At 44.0% G+C, this 26,763-nt stretch overlaps 1 protein-coding gene across 1 annotated transcript; it reads left to right on the top strand.

Moving 5' to 3' along the window:
- The first annotated feature begins 4,040 nt into the window (after nt 1-4,040).
- LOC120023258 (sine oculis-binding protein homolog A-like) lies at nt 4,041-25,576 on the top strand. The gene is made up of 8 exons (XM_038967301.1): nt 4,041-4,136; nt 9,665-9,736; nt 10,725-10,857; nt 12,169-12,381; nt 14,518-14,669; nt 15,182-15,205; nt 18,764-18,859; nt 23,540-25,576. The coding sequence occupies exons 1-8, from the start codon at nt 4,041-4,043 to the stop codon at nt 25,574-25,576; spliced, it is 2,823 nt and encodes a 940-aa protein (XP_038823229.1).
- The last annotated feature ends 1,187 nt before the right edge of the window (nt 25,577-26,763 follow it).

The raw sequence follows: 26,763 nt of genomic DNA, 5'->3' as shown, positions 1-26,763 counted from the left end.
CCATAAGAATATAGTTGAATAGCCCTGTCATAGCCCTTCTAAGGATAGCCTTTCCATCCGTTATGAATATTTAAAACTTTAATAAGTTGAATTTTTTAAACTTTAATTAGCTGGAAATTATAGTTTATTAACTTGATTCAAAGACAATGAATGCAATATCTACTATATTGAAACGGAATATACATATACATTAAATTTTTAAACTGAATGCAATATTCATTCAATTTAGTTTCAAATCTTTAAATAAATACAAGTTACATTTATGAATTCAATGATTCAATTTGTGCATTACAAATTCAAAAACCTTGCAATCAAATTCGGGCTGTTACATTTGAATCAGCGGCGCAAAGTCGATACATTGTATCATTTCCCTCACCTGTGAGAGTGAAGAGGTGTCACGGCCGTTTAAAGGAGTAGACCAAGGCGCAGCGTGATTAGAATCCATTCTTCTATTTATTAAACGAAGAACACTTAACAAACTCACAAAACAACAAAACGTGAAGCCAACGTAGTGCTCACAGGCAACTACACAAGGACAACTACCCACACAGACAGGTGGGAAAAGGCAACCTAAGTATGGTTCTCAATCAGAGACAATGATAGACAGCTGCCTCTGATTGAGAACCACACCCGGCCAAACACATAGAAATAGAAAATCATAGAACATAGACTGCCCAACCAAATCACACCCTGACTAAACCAAAATAGAGACAAAAAACGCTCTCTACGGTCAGGGCGTGACAGTACCCCCTCCCCCAAAGGTGCGGACTCCGGCCGCAAAACCTGAACCTATAGGGGAGGGTGAGCGGGGTGGGTCTGGGTGGGCATTTCTCCGCGGTGGCGGCTCTGGCAAGGGACGTAGACCCCGCTCCACCTCTGGCTCGGCCTACTTAGGTGGCGCCGACCCCGGACTGGGGACCCTCGTAGTGGGCCCCGGGCAGGAGGGAGACTCTGGCAGCTCCGGGCAGGAGGGAGACTCTGGCAGCTCCGGGCAGGAGGGAGACTCTGGCAGCTCCGGGCAGGAGGGAGACTCTGGCAGCTCCGGGCAGGAGGGAGACTCTGGCAACTCCGGGCAGGAGGGAGACTCTGGCAGCTCCGGGCAGGAAGGAGGCTCTGGCAGCTTCGGACTGGGGATCGTCGCTGGAGGCTCCGGACTGAAGTGCGTCACTGGAGTGGAGAGACACACAGGAGGCTTCGTGCCATGGATCATCACTGGAGGCTTCTTGCCATGGATCATCACTGGAGGCTTCGTGCCATGGATCATCACTGGAGGCTTCGTGCCATGGATCATCACTGGAGGCTTTGTGCCATGGATCATCACTGGAGGCTTTGTGCCATGGATCATCACTGGAGGATTCTTGCCATGGATCATCACAGGAGGCTTCGTGCCATGGATCATCACTGGAGGCTTCTTACCATGGATTATCACTGGAGGCTTCTTGCCAGGGATCATCACTGGAGGCTTCGTGCCATGGATCATCACTGGAGGCTTTGTGCCATGGATCAAAAGTTGCTCGTATAGCTGTGTAATTACACTAACATTGTGGTATAACCAATTGCAGATATCTGGAGGATCTGGTGGAGTGGAAAGAGCTGTGCTACATAACATTTTGTTTAGACTATTCTACAGTAAAAACAAGTTTAAAATGATTTTATTTCAGTTAATGTAACATGTTACAAAGGAACAATATTGAACTGCCAGCTGTGTGTGTGTGTGTGTGTGTGTGTGTGTGTGTGTGTGTGTGTGTGTGTGTGTGTGTGTGTGTGTGTGTGTGTGTGTGTGTGTGTGTGTGTGTGTGTGTGTGTGTGTGTGTGTGTGTGTGTGTGTGTGTGAGAGAGAGAGAGATTATTTCAAGAACATTTATTTAGAACAAGGAGCTCCCCTTTTTGGGACTCCTCTGTGGATTGATGATGATGCTTCTCCTTTTCTTCATCTGCATTGAGGATAATAAAAGAAATTCTAGCCTACTGGAGGAGAAGTCAGCCACCTTACAGTAGATACACCAAGTGGAAAGTCATGTAGCTAATATGTGAAATAGGAGGGCATTGGCCTCGTCTTACCATAGAAAGATCATGGTGAGCATGCAAGTGTGTTAGGACTTTGCCAGTGCTGTAACTGAGTTCTACCCAAACTCCTTGATTCTATCATACTGAAGAGCTCAATAACTTGACTGGGACCACCTGACCTGTCAGAGGCGTGCACAATTTATATTGTAAATCTGTAATGGCAACAGATAAGAAACACCTGTCCAGCAGTGGCAGACAGAATGGGGCACAAATACCTCCATAAAGTGGATTGTCGGATGTGGCAGGGCTTGCAAACTATCACAAATTACAAAGGGAAACCCAGCTGCGAGCTGCCGAGTGACGCGAGCCTGCAAAATGAGCTAAATGCCTTCTATGCTCACTTCGAGGCAAGCAACACTGAACCATGAATGAAAGCACCAGCTGTTCCGGACGACTGTGATCTCGCTCTCTCTCACCGATGTGAGTAAGACCTTTAAATAGGTTAACATTTACAAGGCCCCGGGCCAGATGGATTACCAGGAAGCGTACAAAGAGCATGCATTGACCAGGGGGCAAGTGTCTTCATTGACATTTTTAACCTCTCCCTGACCCAGTCTGTAATACCGACCTGTTTCAAGCAAACCACCATAGTAACATGTCTAAATGACTAGCACTCAAATCTCTAGCCATGAATTGCTTTTAAAGGCTGGTCATGGCTCACATCAACACCATCATCCCAGACACCCTGGACCCACTCCAATTTGCATACCGCCCCAACAGATCCACAGACAATGCAATCTCTATTGCACTCCACACTGCCCTCTCCCACCTAGACACCTGTGTGAGAATGCTCTTCATTGAATACAGCTCAGCGTTCAACACCAGAGGTGAGGTGAGGAGGGCCCAAAGTGAAAATGTTGTGGAAAATCGAGAGGAAATATTATGCATTCACGTGCTAGTCAGAACTAGGAAACTCTGAAACTTCCGACTTTGTAGGTTGAGTGCAGCATGTGTAAAACTACACAGCCTGGTCTCATACACTAGAGGTTACATAGTAAATGTAAATCCAGGACACTCAAATTAATACCATATGTTACATTTGATATGGTTACATAAGACAGACGGAAAAGGAAAGGAGGGTGGTTGGTTGTTTGATTTGGTTGGATGGGTGTATGACATGAACATATAGCAACCTAAACGCTGTGTGTTTGAATCTCATCATGGACAACTTTAGCATTTTAGCTAATTAGCAACTTATCAACTACTTACTACTTTTCAGGTACTTTGGAACTACTTAGCATGTTAGCTAACCCTTCTCCTTCCCCTAACATTAACCCGTTAACCTAACTCCTAACCTTAACCCCAAGCCTAGCTAACGTTAGCCAGCTAGCTTTTGTAAGCCTTAGCCACCTAGCTAATGTTAGCCACAACAAATTAGAATTCATAACATATCATAAATTTAGTAAATTGATAACATATTGTACATTTAGCAAATTCATGACATATCATGTGAATTGTAATTAGTAACATATCATACGAAATGGATGATGGTCATCCACAAATGAATACATAGGCTACCATACGAAAGGTAACATATTATACTAAATGGATTGTCTCGATTTTACATACAGAATAATACGAAATGCTCTGAGACCAGGTTGAACTACAACCTATTAGCAAGTCGGACATTTCCGAGTTTCCTAATTCCGACTAGCACGTGAACATGGCAATAGCCCGCCTCTGATCAGCAACGTCATATTATGTACAGTGGACGCTCCTCCCCCCTGCAGATTTTTTTTTTCACTCAACCTCTCATTTGACTCAGAGGCAGTCACACACCAACTTGCGCACAGACCGTGGAAAAATAGGGGCAGAAGATGGCTGACTTTACCGGGCATCGCGAGCCCTCAACAGCATCATCAACATCACCCGGGCTGTTCCCAAGCTTGACATTCGCCGTTGGGCAACTTTAAATCAGCCCCGCATTATCCAGCCATCCACCACCGCAAATATTGACAGAGCTATTATAAACAATGACAGAGATGGAAAAAGAGGGCAGACCCCCCGAAAATAAAAGAAGCAGAAAACCGGCTCACCCCGTGAAAAGGGAAATCAACGAAGAAATGAAGGTAAGTGATCGATATTGGACCACTTGCCTAGGATTACGTATGGAAACAGAACGCTCATTAAAGCGCGTGATTTTCTGTGGATGCGTAAAGCGCGCATCCTCTTTCAAAATTTAGAGAAGATTGGATTCATTGAACTGCAATTTGTTGGATGAATAGCCAACAAATTCAATTGTCATATTCATTTTTGGCAATGATTTAAACCCACTCATAACCTAGTCCCATGTCCACCGCATTTTGAATACAAATCGATAGGGTCGATTTTCTTGCCATGCGTTAAACATTATAGCCTATAGGCTACTACCGTCGTTGTTGTTCCACATACCAGTAGGCTACATGTACTTTTTGTCAATGAATGGGGAAACATATTATCGATAATTAGGACCCCATTTATTGTCATTTGTGGAGTTTTCTTTAGATGATTCCATTGGAGTAAGCTAAATGGAAAATCCAGTGCATCAGTCAAGGCGTCAACAGTGCCACTATTACTATTACTACCTCTGCTCCCACTGAAACAACACTGACAGTAGGCGACGCAATTAAAATAAAAACGCGTGGGGAGACTATTTAGATATATGAAAGGAAATAAACTTAATTCAAATTCTTAACGTAAGCCAAACGATGTGTATGGTCCTGCTGTGGACGACCCGAAACGTGTACTCCAGATGTGTCTACATGTCCCGGATAAGAGCCCATTGTTTATCGTGCGTTATGCTGTTCTGTATAAGCGTAACGGCGTACCCGATGGTACAACCATGCATGTCATGTATTAATATAAATACTTTGCAGAGAGAAATAGATTTTCCAGCTGTGTTGGAATAAATTGTGGAGAAAAGAGGGTATGGCATGCAGGGAACCTAACGATATCGTTGCTTTGTCTCGGAGTTTCATCATATGTTCACTGTTCGTACACATTATATGCCTGGGTTGAGAAAAATAATTCCCAATACAGAATAATTACCCGAGCAAAGTCAGATATGGTCCTGTTATTAGAGCTTGGTTTTTATTTTGATGTATTCATTCAGAGGAATTATGAACAAATATAGTCAGGAAAGCCTAACACCGTGTGCATCATGTCTCTTCTCGTCCAAGACGTGTGTGTACTGGCCTTGGGTTTCAAAGAAACACATTTTTTCTCTTGCGGAATGCTAAATATTTGCATTTTTACGTTTTATTAATCATTGCATTGGGACCCATAAAGGGGACAGATATTGCCCCTTCGGGACATTGGTCTCGTGTGTGCTACATTCGGCCCTAATGCATGCCATTTATTTATTGGTTTATTTGCATTTGTTAAAAATGAGTGGCATATCTGTAGGCAGTTGCATGTGCAAAATAAAGATAAACAGCAGTTATTTAAAATTGAAAGAACACAGGCTATACTATGGACAAAAAAGCATTTGAATTGGGAATTATTTTGACTAGCACATAATGGTATTCTGTGTATGTAATTTTGTTTCGTTGTCTCCATCAATCAAATTATGTGTCAGACAGACAGACAAAAGTTTTCTGCACTGTTGGGAAAATGACTCAATCGTTATTTTCATTCTCTGAAGCTGCCAAATCTTCTGCTCCATCTCCTTGTTAATGAGCTTAGTTTAAAATGTGGAAGGTTACACATCTATAATTATCACCATATGTAGAGCATCCTGGATGTCTCCTGTACAACCAATATGATTCATCTTCAACATTGAAGAACACAGCTTTAGATCTGTTGGCAGCCAGACACAGCAAAAGTCAGAGGTGCTGCTACAGTTGAAGTCGGAAGTTTACATACACCTTAGCCAAATACATTTAAACTCAGTTTTTCACAATTCCTGACATTTAATCCGAGTAAAGATTCCCTGTCTTAGGTCAGTTAGGATCACCACTTTATTTTAAGAATGTGAAATAATAGTAGAGATTTATTTCAGCTTTCATTTCTTTCATCACATTCCAGGTGAGTCAGAAATTTACATACACTCAATTAGTATTTGGTTGCATTGCCTTTAAATTGTATAACTTGGGTCAAACATTTCAGGTAGCCTTCCACAAGCTTCCCATAATAAGTTGGGTGAATTTTGGACCATTCCTCCTGACAGAGATGGTGTAACGGAGTCAGGTGTTTAGGCCTCCTTGCTCACACATACTTTTTCAGTTCTGCCCACAAATTTTCTATAGGATTGAGGTCAGGGCTTTGTGATGGCCACTCCAATACCTTGACTTTGTTGTCCTTAAGCTATTTTGCCACAACTTTGGAAGTATGCTTGGAGTCATTGCCATTTGGAAGACCCATTTGCGACCAAGCTTTAACTTCCTGACTGATGTCTTGAGATGTTGCTTCAATATATCCACATAATTTTCCTTCCTCATGATGATCTATTTTGTGAAGTGCACCTGTCCCTCCTGCAGCAAAGCATCACCACAACATGATGCTGCCACCCCCGTGCTTCACGGTTGGGATGGTGTTCTTTGGCTTGCAAGCCTCCCCCTTTTTCCTCCAAACATAACGATGGTCATTTCAGCCAAACATTATTTATTTTTTTCATCAGACCAGAGGACATTTCTCCAAAAAGTACAATCTTTGTCTCCATGTGCAGTTGCAAACTGTAGTCTGGCTTTTTTCTGGCAGTTTTGGAGCGGTGGCTTCTTCCTTGCTGAGCGGCCTTTCAGGTTATGTTGATATAGGACTCGTTTTACTGTGGATGTAGATACTTTTGTACCGGTTTCCTCCAGCATCTTCACATGGTCCTTTGCTCTTTTTCTGGGATTGATTTGCCCTTTTCGCACCAAAGTAGGTTCATCTCTAAGAAAGTAGGTTCATCTCTAGGAGACAGAACGCCTTCCTTCCTGAGCGGTATGACGGCTGCGTGGTTCCATGGTGTTTATACTTGCTTACTATTGTTTGTACAGATGAACGTGGTACCTTCAGGCGTTTGGAAATTGCTCCCGAAGATGAACCAGACTTGTGGAGGTCCACAATTTTTTTCTGAGGTCTTGGCTGATTTCTTTTGATTTTCCCATGATGTCAAGCAAAGAGGCACTGAGTTTGGAGGTAGGCCTTGAAATACATTCACAGGTAAACCTCTAATTGACTTAAATGAAGCTTCTAAAGCCATGACATCATTTTCTGGAATTTTCCAAGCTGTTTAAAGGCACAGTCAACGTAAACTTTTGACCCACTGAAATTGTGATACATTGCATTTTAAGTGAAATAATCTGTCTGCAAACAATTGTTGGAAAAATGACTTGTGGCATGCACAAAGTAGATGTCCTAACCAACTTGCCAAAATTATAGTTTGTTAACAAGAAATGTGTGAAGCGGTTGAAAAACGAGTTTTAATGACTCCATCCTAAGTGTATGTAAACTTCCGACTTCAACTGTATACACCCAGGCATACAGGTGCTTTCTTCTACATTAAACACAATGTATATCTTTCAATGACTTCTGTGAGTTCAAGTTCTATGTCAGCCTATCCAGATAAGTGATTATGAAGGAGGCCGGTAATAGTATTAGAGACTAGTAGCGTTCATAAACAGTTTGTAGCCATAGAATGTGCTGTAGTGTCAACAAACTGTTCTAAAACAAGACTCATATGGGCACACAATTACAATTGACTTTATTTGTCTGAGATGCAGTAATTTCCCCCTAGAAAACAAGGTTCAAACTCTGCACCTGGTACTAAATCAAATCTGGCCCTGAATGTGTTCATGGATTTGATGAACACTGATTTATTATGTAGGTATGCCATTTATGTCAGTATGACAAAATTGTTACTTCTTGAACAAAGACCAATAAGCCTAGCGGATACAGATGACCGAGTAGCCCTAGTTTAATGTTCAGATTAAGATACAGTATTTATCTCAAAAATCACTATCTTCAACATTCTCTGCCAAACATGCTACAGTATAACGCTCTCCCTAAACCAGAGACTGAAGGCCTGTTTGCTACTTTAAACCGTTTGATACTTTTATTTATTTATTTTCTCCCTTCTCTCTTGTCTGTTCGAAAAAGCAGTCAAAAACCCACCACACAATGTGCCCTTGTGAGAGATCATACCTCAGAAAAACCAAACAGTCTGACAGTGTTTCCTTCATCTTGTGCCGCTTTAATGTGCACCATGGTAAAATAAGCCACAGTAAGTAATCGAGGAGAGGGGGGCTGTACTTGGTGGGATAGAGGATAGTGGAGCAGGGGAGAAAGGAATGTATACAGCAATAGGCTGCCTAAGCTGTAAAAACTGAAACCTGAGCGTCTGCACAGGATCAGATGTCAAGGAAGGTAGAGGAAATGGAAGCGGAGCAGTGGGATAGAGAGGAGAGCGTGAACAAGGGAATGGAAAGTGTGGGCCAGGAGAGTCTGAAGGAGGGCCCACTCAAGGAAACTTGGCATGCGGATTAGGGAATTTTATCATGGTGTACTGTGACCTACTCTGGTTTCTGCACACAAGGTATCGGATTCCCACTGCTCACCCTTACCAGCAGCACCTCTTGCTAACTGAAGGAAATAAGGGAACTACTGCTTTTGATTTAATCTATCAAAATAATATAATTATTCTAAACTGCTAAAGTTTAGACTGTTCCAGGGTTGAACAGTGGCAGCAAGTTGGTGTTTTGCAGAGCTGATATTAGGTTTGAATGGTGGTATTTTGTATCAATAGAGTTTGCTCATACATTGGTCACTTTTGATCTCTGTTGATGATTCGTTGAATCGGGTGTAAAAGTCTTGGGCTGAAACAAAAGCCTACACACACTGTGGCTCTATCAATTATAAATTGGTTAGCCATAGAGGAGATTGAGTCCAGTCCAGAGAGTTTGCACATCTGCAGTGGACAGTTGACACTCTGCTCCCAGACTGCACCATAGCACTGCCTCCCACCTCACCCTGAGTCAAGCCTGTGTGCTGCTTTCATGACCTGCCATACAGATTAGGTTCCACTCTCTTTACCACTCCCTCTTTCTGGAAGTGGCAGGGTGACAGAGGGAACAGGGAGCAAAGACGAGGGCAAACGTTCTTGAAGATAGAGAGAGACAGATGACTGTTGCTGGCTTCACACCTTTTCATTTTGTTTTAGTAATGTGATGCAGTCACATCTGAGTCAAGCAAGCACTTACTGACTGAGTCAATGCTCTTCTGTAACATGTCAAAACCCCAGCAGTTGTTGAATGAAGCAGTGCGGCAGAATCCACCCTAGACAATAGTTGTGACTATAAACGTTGTATAAATTATGTATACAGTACATGAACAGCAGTGTAACAGGTAGCCTAGTATTGTTTCAGTCTGTTCTTGGTTTAAGATAGAAGTATATCAGTGTTTGTGTTTCTTAAAGATTGCCTTTTCTGTTTCTGAATTGTACTTGTATCTCATGCAGTTTTTGATTCAGAGCTGATGTTATAACTAATGTTGATTATGCTTTCATGTAATGAAATGACTTCCCCGATACAATGGTATTGACAGGGCAGCCCGTAATTGACAATTAAATGATTGATTGAGTACTATTTGATTGACAGTTCAATGCCAGAATGTAATGAAATGACTAATGTCTCATCAGGTTCGGGCTGAGCGGGCCCGCCCATGGGCAGGCAAGGCGGGTGATCTCCATGGCAACCCACCCTACTCCATGGTGAGCCCCTTTGTCCGTGCGAGACAATAGTGCTACTCTGAGCCATATATAGAGAGATTTCAGCCAAACATCTGTATTTATTCCATTTACATAACATCACATAATTCTATGGCAGCCATGTTAATGTTTCCTTTACTGCCTAACATTCACTAATAGCATATAATCTTGTGAATTTTAAACACAGATAGCTAATTGAACTGTTAGAATTACAACATGAACATACAGTAGCACCTCTAAAGATGACCAAACTCTCTCTACATACGATTCTGCTGTTACTGAGATTTTCAGGTTTACTGAATGATAGGCTGATCGTTTTTTCTCATTAGAAGAACATTATTGTGCTCCTTACATGTGAGGAGGTGAGGTGGGGTTGGTTGGATGTTACTGCTTGTGTAGATTTGCAGTGGAAGTCCAGTAAAAATACATCTGTGGTAGTTCTCGTGGTTTGATGGGTTGGGAATTCTGTATAAGACAATGTGGAATTTTTGTAGTGTGATCAGTATAGACTATTTGTGGAAAGTTACATGCAACTCATATGGATTGCTTTTGGAAATCAACTGTAAGAAGCTATGAAAGAAAACTTAGATTATGTGCTGGTAAAAACATAATTAATTGAGGCCTTGATCAAACCAGTCTGGGATAAGTCAACTGTCAAGTTGTCCTGATACGTGTGCACATATCTCTGGTAAGGGTTCTGCCACTAGTGAATATTTGCTGCTGTGAACATATTATACATTATTGCATTATGGTTCAGGAAATGGGGCAGACCCATTTAAAAAAAAACATGCAGCTTGGTTTCATATAGCAAACATATAATACTGCATTTCCTTTATTGTGTGTTTTGGGGGGGAAAGCCATTTTCATATAATCATATGCTACCAAACCCTTTTATCCCTTATTGCCCCCCACATAACACTGTGACGTAATAGTGAAACAGGGTTCATGCTTGTTAATCCTAATGGCCAATATGGTGTCTCTTGTCTTGCAGAGTTTTGCAGAGAACACTATGAACGAGCTGCTGGGCTGGTACGGCTATGACAAGGTAGACCTGAGAGACCAGGACAACATCGACATACGGCACTACCCAGATGGAGAGGTACAACACATCTCTGTCCTGAAAGGTGAGCATAACCATGGAGATAAATATTTTATTATCTGGACATTGCAGTTGTTTCTTTGAAGAGGCAAAAAAATGAAAGTTTCACAAGTGGTAATACAAGTGATGTTGTGATGAAAAGGCTGAGGAAGATACTGCTGCAACTTCCCACTGGTTAAAGATATATTTTCAAGGTCTAGTTTTGATTTACATTTGGTTGAGTTGTCAACTAACGTGAATTCAATGTGAAATGTCATTGGATTTAGGTGAAAGTTGGGTGAAAAAAAATACAAAATTCCCTTACGCAGATTACTTTTTCCAAATCCAAGCTTTCCACGTTGATTCAATGTCATCACATACTTTTGGGGGGGTTGAAATGACATGGAAACAACATTGATTCAACCAGTTTGTTCCAGTGGGTTGGCAGTAGTTCACCAGGATTGATGAGGCAATTCAGTCAGGCTATCCAGATTAAAACCTGTTCTAGATGTTTCATCCAGTCATTATGGCGTAGTTGTTTTCAGCAGGAAACTGCACTTTGCTTTTCTATTGATGATTAGACATGTGTTTCTGGAATCTCTACATGGTGACTCCTGATTGTAATGCTGGATAAAATTTGAGAGATTCACGTCAGTAATTGTCACGATCGTCTTCGGGTGAAAGAGAGGACCAAGGCGCAGCGTGATATAAATACATAATGTATTTATTTAAGAAAGACGAATAACACTAAAACAAACTAAACAACAAACCGAGAAGCTATACAAACAAATAAGTGCAGACACTGGCAACTTACACATAGACAATTACCCACAACCTACCTAATGACTATGGCTGCCTAAATATGGCTCCCAATCAGAGACAACGATAGACAGCTGTCTCTAATTGAGAACCAATCTAGGCAACCATCGACTTACATAAACACCTACACTGAACACAACCCCATGAACTCTACAAACACCCCCTAGACAATACAAACACCCTATACCAGACAAAAACACACAAACATCCCCCATGTCACATCCTGACCTAACTAAAATAATAAAGAAAAACAAAGATAACTAAGGGCAGGGCGTGACAGTAATTGAACAAACATAGGGCCTTATCCAATCAAAGCCGATAACCTGGTTTCCAGGGTAACAAAAAGGATACCCATCTTGCGTTAAAAGCATATTTGTTTGGATTCATGTACACACCAAAACAATGTTTACAGTTTGAAACAAACTATTCTGCAGATCTTCCAGAGCTGTACTGCTGCAGTGAACAATGATGTCCATTTCCATTGCTTTACATACAATAAGTCAAGAAAGACCAACGCACTGACTTTTGTCTCCCTCAGAAAACTCTTTGCCAAAAATCCCAGGAGGATCGGGGGAGAACAGCGATGTCTCCCATAACCAAGTCAATAGCTCCCACTCTACATCAACATCGAGGAACGGAGTGACAGAGTCCTCCACCACCCCATCCACCTCCACACCAAGCACCAGGGAGCATGGGAACATGCCGATCATAGTCCCACTGATCCCACCCTCCATGATCAAGCCACCAGCAGGTAAAACACCTCTCACACGCACACCTAAAAATAAGACGTGTTTAAGCTTGCACTTTAAGGACCAATTGAATGTATCCAACAATCTGGTACAAAATATACAAAACTGTGTTATACAAATTTAACAAATCACTTCCATTTCAGTGCTCAAATCCATGGTCAGTTTTACAATCACTTGATGAGGGCCCACATTCCATAAAGACTTGCACAAACAAACCTGCTTCCCCTCCAGCTGTTTAAGTGTCAGTATCACCCAGTCAACTCTCAGTGGAAATGTACATGGCCTGCTGGCCAGACAGAGGGCTTCATTGAACCACAAGTGTGCCGTGAGACTCCAGAGGCTCATCAGCCTGCATAGGGAGAGGAGAGTGACTTGGCATCACTCTAGAGGAGTACCCACAGCTTCGCACAACCTCGCAATGCACAGCGGGAAAAACAGATGGTATAGTCCCTTTCTAACAGCTCAACACCCGACTTGTACCCCTTTTGAATTATTCATATGCCCTGCTAGAGCAACAGAGGGTCCTTTGAGGTGCAGGTACACTGGATGATGGAGGTATTTAATATGGGCGCTGCATAATTACAGTACCAGGCTCTCTCCCAGCAGACGTGAGCTGTTTGAGAGAACGCATAACGAGAGATGAGAAAAAGGCCAGAAAAATCTGAATGCAAACAAACCACCTCAAGTGACCTTTTTGTATGAAATAATGAGATACTTCCAAATGAACACTTCAACTTGTGTGTTGATGCCGTACATTTTATTTAAATACTGCAAGGTTGCCATGGGACTTTTTAACATAGATTTTCTAAAATGATCTTCCCCAGGAATATTTGCTTGAAAGAAAGAAATCTATCTTTTTCACTGGAAAAGATTAACCATGCATAAAGGAGCATATAATATGCATGCTGTGGCCATGGTGCTAACTTTGGGCCTCCTGGGAGCTATTCCCCTTAATTGATAATTAGTCTTTACATTGAAAAGGATTTGCACTATAGATCCATTAAGCTTAACAAGAGGGAAAAAGCCTTTCCAGTACCCACCACGGTGTGATAAAAGGGTGAGCGAAGGTGAAACACTAATGGCCACATTGTTTTTCACCTTTGCACACACATAGTCATAATGTGGTAATTGTAAGTTATTGGACGTCTCACAGGAAGAACTCTCTCCACATAGTACTACACTAAGCGGCTAAAAACCAATGGCAATTACCCAGCAGCCGTTGTTAAGATGACAGACCCATTTGATGTCATGGAGGGTTGAATAGTGTTTAGTTTCCATTTTCTAATGAATTTCCAATGAAGCCCTCTGCAATTTAATTAGGTAAACTTCAGCTAAAACATTTTCGTAAAATCGGCAAACCAATTTCTGTCCACAGACATTCCTTCGGGTATCTCTGTCTGGTTAGAATGTCTCGTACTGCCTTCATGACTGCAGCAAAAAACCCTTGGGGTAGGAAGCACTCTCCTATTTTGCCTGGAAGGGGAATACGGTCAGGATGCATTGTTGGTGGGATCATTCACATGATGAGATTTGACAGGTGACTGTCAGATTGTTGGGGAAGGGGGGAGGAGGCGGAGTTGATGGGGTAGGGGCCAACGGTTGGACTATCATTATGCTTTGTCCCAGTTCCAGCAAATTTGTCTGGAGTGTTCCAGATCATGTGTTTGTGGTCCCCCAGACGAGGATGTGTCTAATGTCCAGATCATGTGTTTGTGGTCCCCCAGACGAGGATGTGTCTAACGTCCAGATCATGTGTTTGTGGTCCCCCAGATGAGGATGTGTCTAATGTCCAGATCATGTGTTTGTGGTCCCCCAGATGAGGATGTGTCTAATGTCCAGATCATGTGTTTGTGGTCCCCCAGATGAGGATGTGTCTAATGTCCAGATCATGTGTTTGTGGTCCCCCAGATGAGGATGTGTCTAATGTCCAAATCATGTGTTTGTGGTCCCCCGGACGAGGATGTGTCTAACGTCAAGATCATGTGTTTGTGGTCCCCCGGACGAGGATGTGTCTAACGTCAAGATCATGTGTTTGTGGTTCCCCGGACGAGGATGTGTCTAACGTCCAGATCATGTGTTTGTGGTTCCCCAAACGAGGATGTGTCTAACGTCCATATCATGTGTTTGTGGTCCCCCAGACGAGGATTTGTCTAACGTCCAGATCATGTGCGCATGGTGTCAGAAGGTTGGCGTCAAACGCTACTCCCTCAACATGGGCACTGAGCTAAAGAGCTTCTGCAGTGAGAAGTGCTTTGCCGCCTGCCGCAGAGCATACTTCAAGAGAAACAAGGTAAGCTCCTTCTCAACACTCCTGCCTTATTACTTAACCAATTATGAAAGTGCACACAAGACCATGTGATAAATACATGTGTACTTACATACATCACTTCCTCCCTACATCCACTCTTCCTGATATCTCAGATTAAGACGCTGTAAGACACTTGTCAAACCTTAGGAATTGTAGTGACCAACTTTCAGCTTTGTACAGTATTTCCACTAGTTGGCTGGGTAAGGTGCCCACAAGTTTAGGTTCTTTGGATATTTCACTCCTGAGTTTTGACCTTTCGCTTCTGAGTACCCATTGTAGTAGATTAACATCAAACCAATATCCAGCCTTGGCCTGTGGTTTCATCATTGGATATCCAGAAACACAGTTTCAGTAATTTAAACCCTCATGGCCTATGCAGATCAGTTTACTTTCAAACATGCATTGGTTCCAATGCAGACAGTCATTAAGTTAAATAGTGTTTGTCCTGATTCCTGAAGTTAAACATTCTGCTTTCTTTCTTATACCTACCTAAGCTTGGATATTTAAGGAATTACAGGGTAAGTATGATATGTCTTTATTCTTTTCCCTTGTTTGTCTAAAGGACATGTCTCACCCAAACATAATCACTTAGCATAGCTCTGTATGCTACTAGCTGTTGAAATGGAAGTACACATATGTATGTTAATTTTTTCAAGATACGTGAACCCATTTTTTTCCGGTTCAAACTATCTATTTTCACAGCATGAGTTGCCTTGTGCCTGCTGTGCTTCTTCACACGTTTGCTAAGCATTGCTAGTCTTAAAGTGATAGTTCACTCTAAAATCTAAGTTCCTTACTCACTATAATTGCTTTATGTATGTATATATAAACAAAAGCACAACAGAAGAGATATTGTATTTCAGTGAGTAAGGAACAAAGTGAAGTGTTATCCAGGGACAAGAATTCCCACATTAGAAAAACAGACATGGCTAGAGCACAGAAAGTCCTTGTCTGCTGAGGAGGTGCAGATTCTATATTATTTCTCACACTCTCACATTCATGCAGGCCATTTGTGTAAGTGATATCCACATGTTTCTTTTTTCATGCACCCACAAGGTTGGCCACAACAACAAACCCTCCAGTTTTTCCAACAACAAAAAATTGCATGGCTGAAAATGTGTCTTGTGTCTGTGTGTGTCTGAAAGGGGAGCTAGGACATAGCGAGTAGGATGGCAAAGGGGTGGGCAGTGGAGACGCATTGAGTTTCGCTAAATATCTACAGATGCCTCGTCCGCGTAACCCAATCTCCTCTTATGGCGAGAGGGTGGGGAGGATTCAGTTTCTACCATTGCCACTGCACAACACCATCCATCCAGGTGCACCAGGAATAATACCAACATTTAGACATATGATAGGGTGGCTTGGGGTAGAAGAGTTTTGATCCAGTTTTGAGTTCAGCTAATGACTAGTCTGGTTTATTTCACATAGACGTTCAAGAAATACAGAATAATAAAACTGATGTTGTGAAAAATGTTTTACACACACACACACACACACACACACACACACACACACACACACACACACACACACACACACACACACACACACACACACACACACACACACACACACACACACACACTCTCACATCATGTAAAAGCACTAGAGAGGGAGGGTAAAGTCCAAGTGAAGAGACCCTAGCTTGTATTTTACATCTCATTTCCGCTGCAATACGCCTCTTTTTTTCATGGCTCAGGAATCTTTCCATACACCTCAAGAGACTTTGTGTCTTTGTCTCTGAGGTCCCTCCAGGCAAGAGGGGGCAGAGTGCTTCTTTACGTCACCACAGTATTGTCACATCACTTCAAACAGACACAAATCTTTACACACCGGCTAGCGGTTGCCTGCACTGCTCTGACACACTGCAATTTATTTTAGCTTCTGGATCCAGTGTCAAAGAAGACACACTGAATAATAGAGGTGTGTGTGTAAACTGTCAGCATTGTGACTCAGTCTAGGTCCCCATGTCGCAGCAGGAGAGCCTAGTGAGGGAGGTGATTATTTCATAGCTGACAGCAATTTAATACAAAAAAAGGGAAAGGGTGACTTTGAGAGGAGTTTGAGGAAAGAAACTGGAGCTTGAACTTGCATTGCACTGAGATGGTCATATCATGCTCTTTCTCCTTCTGAAAGTCTAACTAGCCCAGCTAGAGTAAAGGTGGATGATCCTTACAAATCGCGGCTTGGATGGAACAATCAGCAATTTTCATTATTTATCTGTTAGCCAGCTTAATAAACACTGACTTCCGAGGAACATTGTACTATGATATGAAGACCACTTTTAGAATGGCATTACAGTACATAAGTTACTTGACTATCGTAAACAAGCTTGTTATCCCACAACCAAATGGGAACAAGAAGAGAATGTTCAAGGAACATTTCCTGTTAGCTGGGTAATCTAATGAGAGGACAGAAGGAGGGGGCTGGCGCAAAGATGTGTGTTGTCCCAGGTGGGTGAAAAATGCTGCATTTGTCTTAGATGTGTGTGAGGATTTGTGCAATGGGACATCTCCGTGAATGTCTGTTTCTTGTTGTGGGTATGTGTGTGTACAATTGTGAGGGTATACCCGTCAGTATCCTTTGTAAAACACCTCTTGGCAGGTGAAACGCACACACACCTGGGCAGGCACAGATGCCCAGATGGAGCTTTTCACAGTGACAGCTGTTGTACCACTCCCTCTGGGCATTGGAGTCACCAGTGAGCACACATACCAGTGGCGTGGAACTGTGATGCCATGTTTACACCGGACCCTTTAGCTGGACTGCGACTGTATTTAGCTGACATGGTGTGGCCATCAATAAGACATGTTACTGAATATTTCAGGGGAACCAACTGTGGTAATATTTGCGTAAAGTAAATGTCAAATAGCCAGGAAGTAATTTGAGGAAGAGTAACTTTTGAAAGTGGAGAGTGGGACATCTCCCATAATCACTGCAACAGCAACTGATGGTTAGAAAATGATGACCAATGATTTTTGGATGGGAAGTTGTTTCAAAAGGTGATTTGAGATCTCTGGAGGACTAATTTTTAACCCATTGCGGGTAGATACTTTCTTAGCCTGTGTCTGGGTTTGTCTCCAGGTAGTCTGTTTTCCTTCATGCTCTCAGTCTCTTCATACAACAGTGGTGGGCCTGATTCACAGTAAAAGACATGGTGTCCCCATTGTATGACTGAACTTTCATGCTGGGTAATTTCTCTCTCCCTCTCTGTCTCTCACTCTCTCTCCCTCGCTGTCTCTCTCTCTCTCCCTCGCTGTCTCACTCTCTCTGTTTGTGTGTGTGTGCCCCTCATGCCTCATCCACTGTGCCAGTACCTCATTAGCACTATATGTAAATGAATTGGCACAGGGCCAGAGGGTCACAGCACAAAATGGAGACTGGGTAATGACACAATGGCGTGCGTGTGTGTTTGTGTATGTGTATGTGTATGTGTATGTGTGTGCGTGTGCGTGTGTGTGTGCGTGTGTGTGTGTGTGTGTGTGTGTGTGTGTGTGTGTGTGTGTGTGTGTGTGTGTGTGTGTGTGTGTGTGTGTGTGTGTGTGTGTGTGTGTGTGTGTGTGTGTGTGTGTGTGTAGGGGGGGGGGGGGTACATTCAAATTATTATCAATGTGTATCTACACGGTGTCTGGTGCCGAAGTAGTGCTGGTGGATTTTAAATCCCTTATCCTGTTTCCTTTAACCTTGATTATTGTGACACTGTTAAATAATTGTTTCTCCATGGAAGTCTTTAAATCTGATTAATGTAGCATTTTAACCAGCCTCCCTGGTTAAATGAGATTAGAATTCCCCTCTTTCACAGTTCATAATGATAAGGCCAATATAACATCTCTTCAGCTGTCAATGTAAACATTTAACCATAGTTACACACACACACACACACACACACACTTTTCCACATGGCTTTCATTTATGATAATGAGAACTTGCTTATGATTCCGCAACCCAAAGCATGCTCACCCTTTCACCTTTGTCGGTGTCTTTCCATTCATACGTTTGATGTTGTTTTCCTTTTTTTTCTGTCCACCTGTTTATTTTGTCAGTTCATAAAAAGAGGCCGTTATTTCTCCCCTCAGGCGAGAGACGAAGACGGCCATGGTGAGAAATTACCCCAGCACAGCTATTCTAAGGATACGCCCAGGCTTGTCTTCAAAACAAACAGCGATGTGCTTGTAAGGACTAAAACATTTAACTTAAGATAGTTTAAGTTTTTGATGGCTAACTGTAGAAATGTAATGGCATATTTTGATATTCATGACTGTTTGATGTGTTGAATAATGTAAAGATGTTTGTTTTTAGAGAATGTGCTGTTAGTCAATTATTTTAAAGCATTTTTTTAAATTATTGATTTAATGTGAATAACATACTTTTTTTCATTCAAATTGTTTTATTTTCTCATTTACATTCTGCACTGTGTTAGATTCAGATGTTATGTTCACTCCATAGAACATTTTGGGAAATTTTCTGCTAATTTGATCATTACCATTTTGGGCTTGGTGACATCAATACATTTCAATCCAGTAACTGAATTGGACATACGATTCACATGTAAATATTAGCTCTACAATAATGGCCATTTTATATTTGAATTGTATCTGGTTCAATTCATTAATTTAAGTGATTTGTGATGGAATAGACTCATGCTTTTTTTGCAGGCTTCATAAACTCATTATGATCAAAATTGTTCCCCCATCAGAAACTGGTCCCCATATAATACTGTCCAGAATAATACTGTCCTCCCCATCAGATATTGTTCCTCCAATGCGTACTATCACACACAGTATCATACTCTGTTCCCTTGCTGATCAGTTTGCTTAGTGTTTAACCAGACGGTTAGCGAGATGGATGGATTTTCAAAACTAAATTCATTAGACAAATGAGAAATCAGTATTACAAGTACTTTAAACAATGTCATGTCAAAGTGGTTACAACATAATAATGATCTATTAATTACTCTTTAATTAATCATACCATATTATTATGAATTGTAAATTCCAGTTCAAGAGCACTAGAAACAAGACTGTGAAATCGTGTAACAGGTCCTTGAAAGATAATCAAGGAATAAATGGCCCCATGATGTCCGTGTGTACTTGGTAGGTAGCTAGGTAAATACCTACAGCAATGCAAATGGTTAAACGGAGCCGGAGCGACCGCTATTACGATGGCCACGGTTGAAATAAATGACCATAATTATATTCAACTGCAAACATCTGTGTGCGGGAGAGGGAGAGACTAGAGAGAGAGAGAAATAACTCCATTAGGGTAATGCACAGTGAAATTTCACTCATGGTGCAGAAACTCGTTAAGTGCTCTCCATCTGTCTTCTTTTTAGCCCAGGAAAATTTCAACACTTATAATTTAAAATATCCGGGCTTACAATCATTGAACCCAACTCTCAGAGCACTTTCCAGCCTTTTTTTGTTGCTATGGCTCATTGCGTTCCACGGGATCGAATAGACAGTTTTAAAAAGAAGACTACAGATATCAACGCTCACTGAAAGGTGACTATGGATCACTCACCTGTAACAGTACCAACACAGTACATGAAACACTAACCCTGTAATGCTGGCTACTATAACAGAACATTGCAGAGATGGTCTGATTGTCATGTCTACATCATGACAGCCTCTCCCACAGTGGCCGTTTGACTGACATCTGCTGATGGAGGAGATCTCTGTTTAACATTAAAATTCCATTATGGACAAGATTGTTATTGACTGATTTGTCCATCGCTTTGACATGCGTGACCTGTCAATTGACAGACAGGGGGAAGAGATGGAAAAGAGAGATAAAAGGGGAGAGTGAATGAATCAGGGCGGCCTATCAACAGAGATCTGAGTAGATACTTCAGTAGGTCTTAAACTACTAGAGTGACAAATGAAGAACAAATCAATGAAACAGGCCAGGGTTCAGAGGAGGATGACAAACGAGTGCCACGTTACTGTGAAAGCCAAATGAGGGGGGTTCCCAAAGCTGATGTTGATTTTGGGAAGATTTCATGACCATTCCAAATCTGAAGTTGTCATGGCGTGCGTGTGTGTCTGCGTGCTTGTGTGCATGTTCTAATCAACATGTGACTCAAGTGCAGCAGGCATATATGTGAATCTCTGAAAGATTGAATGCGTAGGATCATAGTCGTCTTCCAGTAGCATCCCACAACGTATTAGCATTCAGCAAAGGGGATTAGGGTGTGTGTGATAGATGGACGTCGTTGAGGGGTCTGACAGCTGATTAATGCCTTAATTATCTCGAGTGAGTCGCTGCCACGTCCCTCTGAGCTGGCAGAGTGAGTGGCTGCCAGGTCCCTCTGAGCTGGCAGAGTGAGTGGCTGCCACGTCCCTCTGAGCTGGCAGAGTGAGTGGCTGCCACGTCCCTCTGAGCTGGCAGAGTGAGTGGCTGCCACGTCCCTCTGAGCTGGCAGAGTGAGTGGCTGCCACGTCCCTCTGAGCTGGCAGAGTGAGTGGCTGCCACGTCCCTCTGAGCTGGCAGAGTGAGTGGCTGCCACGTCCCTCTGAGCTGGCAGAGTGAGTCGCTGCCACGTCCCTCTGAGCTGGCAGAGTGAGTCGCTGCCACGTCCCTCTGAGCTGGCAGAGTGAGTCGCTGCCACGTCCCTCTGAGCTGGCAGAGTAAGTTGCTGCCACGTCCCTCTGAGCTGGCAGAGTGAGTTGTGTGCCCCATCTCCCTGGCCCATCCATTGCCTTCCACTCACTAGGGTCACGTTCATTATTTCAGGTACTCTAATGAGAACGGCCACGTGATGATTGGACGTTCAGTGTTTTTGAGCATTTTGGAAATGTTTGTAGCCAATAGAAAATATCCTGAATTCCCACAGAGTATTGAAAAGTTGTGCTAGGTTGCTCCCCTGCCCTGCCCAATGTGTGTAATGGCCCCGCGGTAGGGTTGGATGATCCCATTCCATTTTAATGCTGTCAATTCCACTTTAATGCTGTAAATTATATTTTAATGCTGTCAGTTCATGAATCAAAGAGGCTTTTTTATGTAATGAAAATATCCCAAACACTCATACTAAAGTTGCACATCCGTAGTGAATAGCGACGCATTATAGCACCCTCCTAGGTGGTGCTCAGCAGCCAACTGAACATGTAGAACTCCGCCCAGCTGTCAGTCTCTCTTCTGTGCCCCCTACTGGCAGCTTGTTCACTGTCTCAGTCTGTCCATCTCACCCACCCACCACAATCACGTACCCCCACTCATGATCATACCTTGGGGAAAGCCTTTTACTTGAGGCTGTTATGTGCTGTGCCTGTGGCCACTGTCACACGTGGCTCAGTGGCTAAATGTGTATCTGAGTGGTTCCTCCTTATGGAGGAGGTTTAAGAGGTGACAACCCCATGGCAAGTGTAAATGGGAATTACATGTCTGGAGAAAGTGTTGTCCTTTTAAAAGCTTTATGTACACCCATCCAGATTTGCACTCACTTAAGCCAGTCTAAAGCTGGATTTTCCTCAGATTGTATTTATCAAGGTGTTACCATGTGTAGGACAGTATTTGCACCGCAAGGGTCATAGCAGTATGAAGTTGCTATGAAAATCTCTGTCTCACTCACACACACTCGATCATATTTTGGGTAGAGTATGCAGCGTTATGCAGTGGAAGAAAAATACAGATGGGTTTGCACAAAAATACAGATGGGTTTGCACAAAGATACAGATGGGTTTTCCTAACGAGGATACAAACATGCACAGGTGCAGTGCAGATGGACTTTTATTTACTTGGTGTAACGAAACAGAATTTGACCAAGTAATTTCATTATGATCCAAAACTGAACTCTGCGTATCCATTCCCCCCCACCTAACGAGCAAAACATTTAATTGGTCCCCCCTCATGACAGCGAAGATTTAAAACTTTTAAAAAAAAGCAAATCTACACATTTTGCCATAGGGTGGAGGCAAATGTTTGCCATTTTTAATATGATAACTGATGATCAATGCCCCCCCCCCCCCCCCCCCCCAATTTTGTATTGAATTTTAATTGACCTACAAAAGGGGGCATGAGCCCACTGGCCACCAGTTGCCCATCCCTGTTATAGAGTAACAACATGGCAAAAGGGCAAACACCTTTCTACTATTGATCAATGCCCCCCCCCCCCCCCCCCCCCCCAATTTTGTATTGAATTTTAATTGACCTACAAAAGGGGGCATGAGCCCACTGGCCACCAGTTGCCCATCCCTGTTATAGAGTAACAACATGGCAAAAGGGCAAACACCTTTCTACTATTGAGCTCCACCCCCCTTTTGCCCTCAGAACAGCCTCAATTAGTCGGGGCTGGACTCTACAGTACAAGGTGTCGAAAGTGTTCCACAGGGATGCTGGCCCATGTTGACTCCAATGCGTCCCACAGTTGTGTCAATTTGGCGGAATGTCAATTGGGTGGTGGACCATTCTTGATACAGTACACACAGGAAACTGTTGAGCATGAAAACCCAGCAGCGTTGCAGCTCTTGACACACTCAAACTGGTGCGCCTGGAGAAATTACCATACCCCGTTCAAAGGCACTTAAATCTTTTGTCTTGCCCATTCACCATCTGAATGGCACAAATACGCAATGCATGTCTCAATTGTCTCAAGGCTTAAAAATTCCTTTGTTAACCTTTCTCCTTCCCATCATCTACACTGATTGAAGTGGATTTAACAGGTGACATCAATAACAGATCATAGCTTTCACCTAGAGTCACCTGGTCAGTCTGTCATGGAAAGAGCAGGTGTTCCTAATGTTTTGTACACTCAGTGTATAATGTTTCTGTCTTTTGAACTGCTTATGTGTGGTGTCTGTAGTGCATTGTACCTGATGATGTCTTTGGTCTTGTGTTTTTGTTTTTTTGTGTTACAGGTGTGTGACTGGTGCAAACACATCCGCCACACCAAGGAGTACCTGGACTTTGGTGCCGGTGAACGGAGGCTGCAGTTCTGCAGTGCCAAATGCCTGAACCAGTACAAGATGGACATCTTCTACAAAGAGACTCAGGCGGCGCTGCCAGGGGGCCTGTGTAACCCAGGACACGGCCCTGTGGAGGGCAAGTCAGAGAGCAGCACTGGGTTGCAGCTTTTAACCCCCGATTCCTGGGGCACACCTTTGGGTGACTTACGTCGCAAAGCCCCTTCTCCTGGGGCAAACCCCTCTGTGCCAGGCTCCTCCAGCTCCACCGCTGCCTCTCCCTCTGAGACAGGCACTGTCTGCTCTCCTTCTTCCTCGTCCACCAAAAACTCCACACCCAGACCCCACGAGAATCCCACCTTACCCCCTCCCCCACACCCCTCTCTGCACCCTCCCATGGGAGTCCTCTCGGGCAGCCCCCCCATGGTGATGATGCCCCGGGGGCCTGTGCCCCTGCCCTTCTTCATGGAGCATCAGATGATGCAGCAGATGCGCCCGTCGTTCCTCCGCCCACCTCCCCACCGCCCAGACCCCAACAGCCCTCTGTCCAACCCAATGATCCCTGGCATCGGACCACCACCCCCACCACCCAGAACCCTGGCTCCGCCATCCAGCCCTATGCACAGGCCCCAGTTCTCACCCCACCACCACCCCTCAAACAACCCCAACCTTGGAGGGAACCCTCCAGGGATGATGCCACCCTATCCAGGCCTACACATACCTGGTTTTCCTTTCACCTCCAACATGATGCCAAACGGGCCCATGCATATGCCGCACATGATGAACTTCAGTATACCTTCCCTCGCCCCCCTGGTGCCCCCACCAACCCTGCTGGTCCCTTACCCTGTCATCGTGCCCCTGCCGGTGCCCATCCCTATACCCATACCCTTCCCCTTCAACCCCAAGACCTCCAAGGACAACCCCAGCAACAACAACGACCCCATTCCAAGTGCGTCGGGGGAGAACACTGATCCGATGGAGCCCAAGCCTTTCTACCCTGGTTCCTCCAGAGGGGAACTGAAGTTGGAGGCCTCCAGTTGTGGGGTGCACTCCTTGGGCTTTCCTGGCTACACTCTGGACCGCTTTGGCTCTGAGAGAAGTAGGATTGACGTGGTGGACCTGACCATGAAGACTGAGAGTCCGGAGAGTGCCACCACCCTGGGACTCTCGCTCTCTGGTGGCCCCGCAGCCTCCCTCCCCGAGGGAGTGATCGACCTGACTCTGGGCCAGCGGTCGCGGCTGCAGCAAGTCATCCAGCGGGTGGTGCCCAGTGTCCAGGTGAAGGTGGAACCGGAAGGGGATTCATCCAGCCCCCCACCCTCTGGACCATCCTCTCTTGATGTCTCTGGGAAGGGGGACAGCAGCCTAGAGGACATGAGCCAGGAGGTCAGGGAGGCCATTAGTGTCTCTCTGAAGCCAAACTCCCTATCTTGTTGCCAGGCCACATCACCATCCCCCCAGCCAAACCAAAACTCCTACCCCACCCAGCTCACAAACCACCCTGGCACCCCACAGACCCAGCTCTGCAACCTCGCTGCCCCCTTTAATGTCATAGTAAACGGCAGCAGTCAATCCACAGACAGTCCCGGCAGGAGCACGCTACCCACACCTCAGTCTGACCCTGGTCGGAGAGGAGGAGGTGGCGAACCGGCCAACTGCGAGCTGGAGCAGGATGCCCTGAAGGAGAACAGCTGCACAGTGGCGGAGTGGGAACCAGGTAAGAGAGGCCTGAGTGACGAGGCAGCACAGGGGGGGACTGATGAAGGCAAGCTAGAAGCTTTCGGCGACCTTATGGATCTGGACGATGATGACGACCACGCCTATGCACTGCTGCTGCCCAAGGCTGACTGTGTCATCCAGCCCGGGCCAAAGCCCAGCGACAAGACAGCCATTGTGTCCTATAGCATCAGCGCTCCTCTGGCGTCAGGGAGCCCAGAGCTGGAGCCGCCGTTAAAGAGGAGGTGCCTGCGAATACGCAATCAGAACAAATGAGGCAGAAAAGGTTGGTCTCATGGAGCCCCCTACTGAGGATCCAAAGAGGTCCCCCTCTCATAATCTCTGCCCTGTACCTGTCCCTACTACAGGTGGTGTGGAAATGACAGCTTTTTTTGTGTAAATGTCACACAAAAAGGCCTTCATAACATTAAGATGTCTGATTTAACTCTGTGGAGGGTGTTTGTGCTGCTTTGCAGCATATGTTGATGTATATAATTGCACTGATGTTTGATCATATTGATTAAATATATAGAAAAGTTTCCTCATCAAGCATAAACTGACCTTTTTTGTCTGCATAGATGTATTGCAATGTTTCCCTCTCACTACTGCCCTTGCTGTAGCTATCGACCTGATCTGAGAGGGGTGCTGACAGAAATATACCAGCTTCAGGGAAGATATACTCTGAAGTTAGGGTTGATAAAAAGCTAATGCTATTTTAGTCAAGCATGCAGCAGTAAATCAACTGGATCTGAGCGAGAGATGTGTTTGGTTGAAAAATAGACCTGTAGAATGGGGATTCCCTTTGTCTGATCTAATATGTCTAATTCTGGATCCTCTTTCTTGTTTCACATTTCAGCTCAGACAGGTGGCAGTATTTCCCCAACAGAATGAGGGACGCTTTTGAAGCTGTTGACAACACTAGCCTTCAACCATCCGCTCCTCCACTCCACGAACCTCTCTCCCAGCCAACCAGCCATGTAACCCTAATCTTGACCCTCAGACCACCCACACTGCCCGTCTCCCTTCCAAAGCAAATGCTCTGTCAGATCTCTGCTATCCGACCGGAGAAGCCACAATGTAACCCAATAGGATTACCAGCAGTTTTATGTTCGCTGGAAGAGTCCTAAGGTAGCATTTTTAGCCAGTCTGTTCCACAGTGAAAGGGGGAGTTTTCTTGTGGCAGGAAATTCAGGCTAAAGTCACCCCCCCACCCCTCCTTTACATGATCACAACCAGTACAAAATGCTAACATCCAACCCCCATCCCACCATTGACAGTAACAGGACTTTTGTTTTTAACTGGTAACCAAAAAGAGACATCTCATGATGGAAGGTAACAATAAGAAGGAGACATTTTCTGAGCCTCATGGGTTCAGGAATAAGAAGGAAAAAGAGGAGCGGTGAAATCCTTGTGTTCTGACTGTAGCACTCCATCCCTGAAGATATCAGGGCCCCCCTGCCACC

This window comes from Salvelinus namaycush, chromosome 28 (genome assembly GCF_016432855.1).
Source record: "Salvelinus namaycush isolate Seneca chromosome 28, SaNama_1.0, whole genome shotgun sequence".
Taxonomy (NCBI): domain Eukaryota; kingdom Metazoa; phylum Chordata; class Actinopteri; order Salmoniformes; family Salmonidae; genus Salvelinus; species Salvelinus namaycush.
Note: the sequence above shows the minus strand (reverse complement) of the source record. Positions and strands in the feature narration are given on the sequence as shown.

Excerpts from the sequence above, each read along its gene's own strand:
- LOC120023258 (XM_038967301.1), top strand. The coding sequence starts at position 4,041 with ATGACAGAGATGGAAAAAGAGGGCAGACCCCCCGAAAATAAAAGAAGC. Across the intron at positions 9,737-10,724 it reads GCAACCCACCCTACTCCATG|AGTTTTGCAGAGAACACTAT; the intron begins GTGAGCCCCTTT and ends CTTGTCTTGCAG. Across the intron at positions 12,382-14,517 it reads CATGATCAAGCCACCAGCAG|ACGAGGATTTGTCTAACGTC; the intron begins GTAAAACACCTC and ends GTGGTCCCCCAG.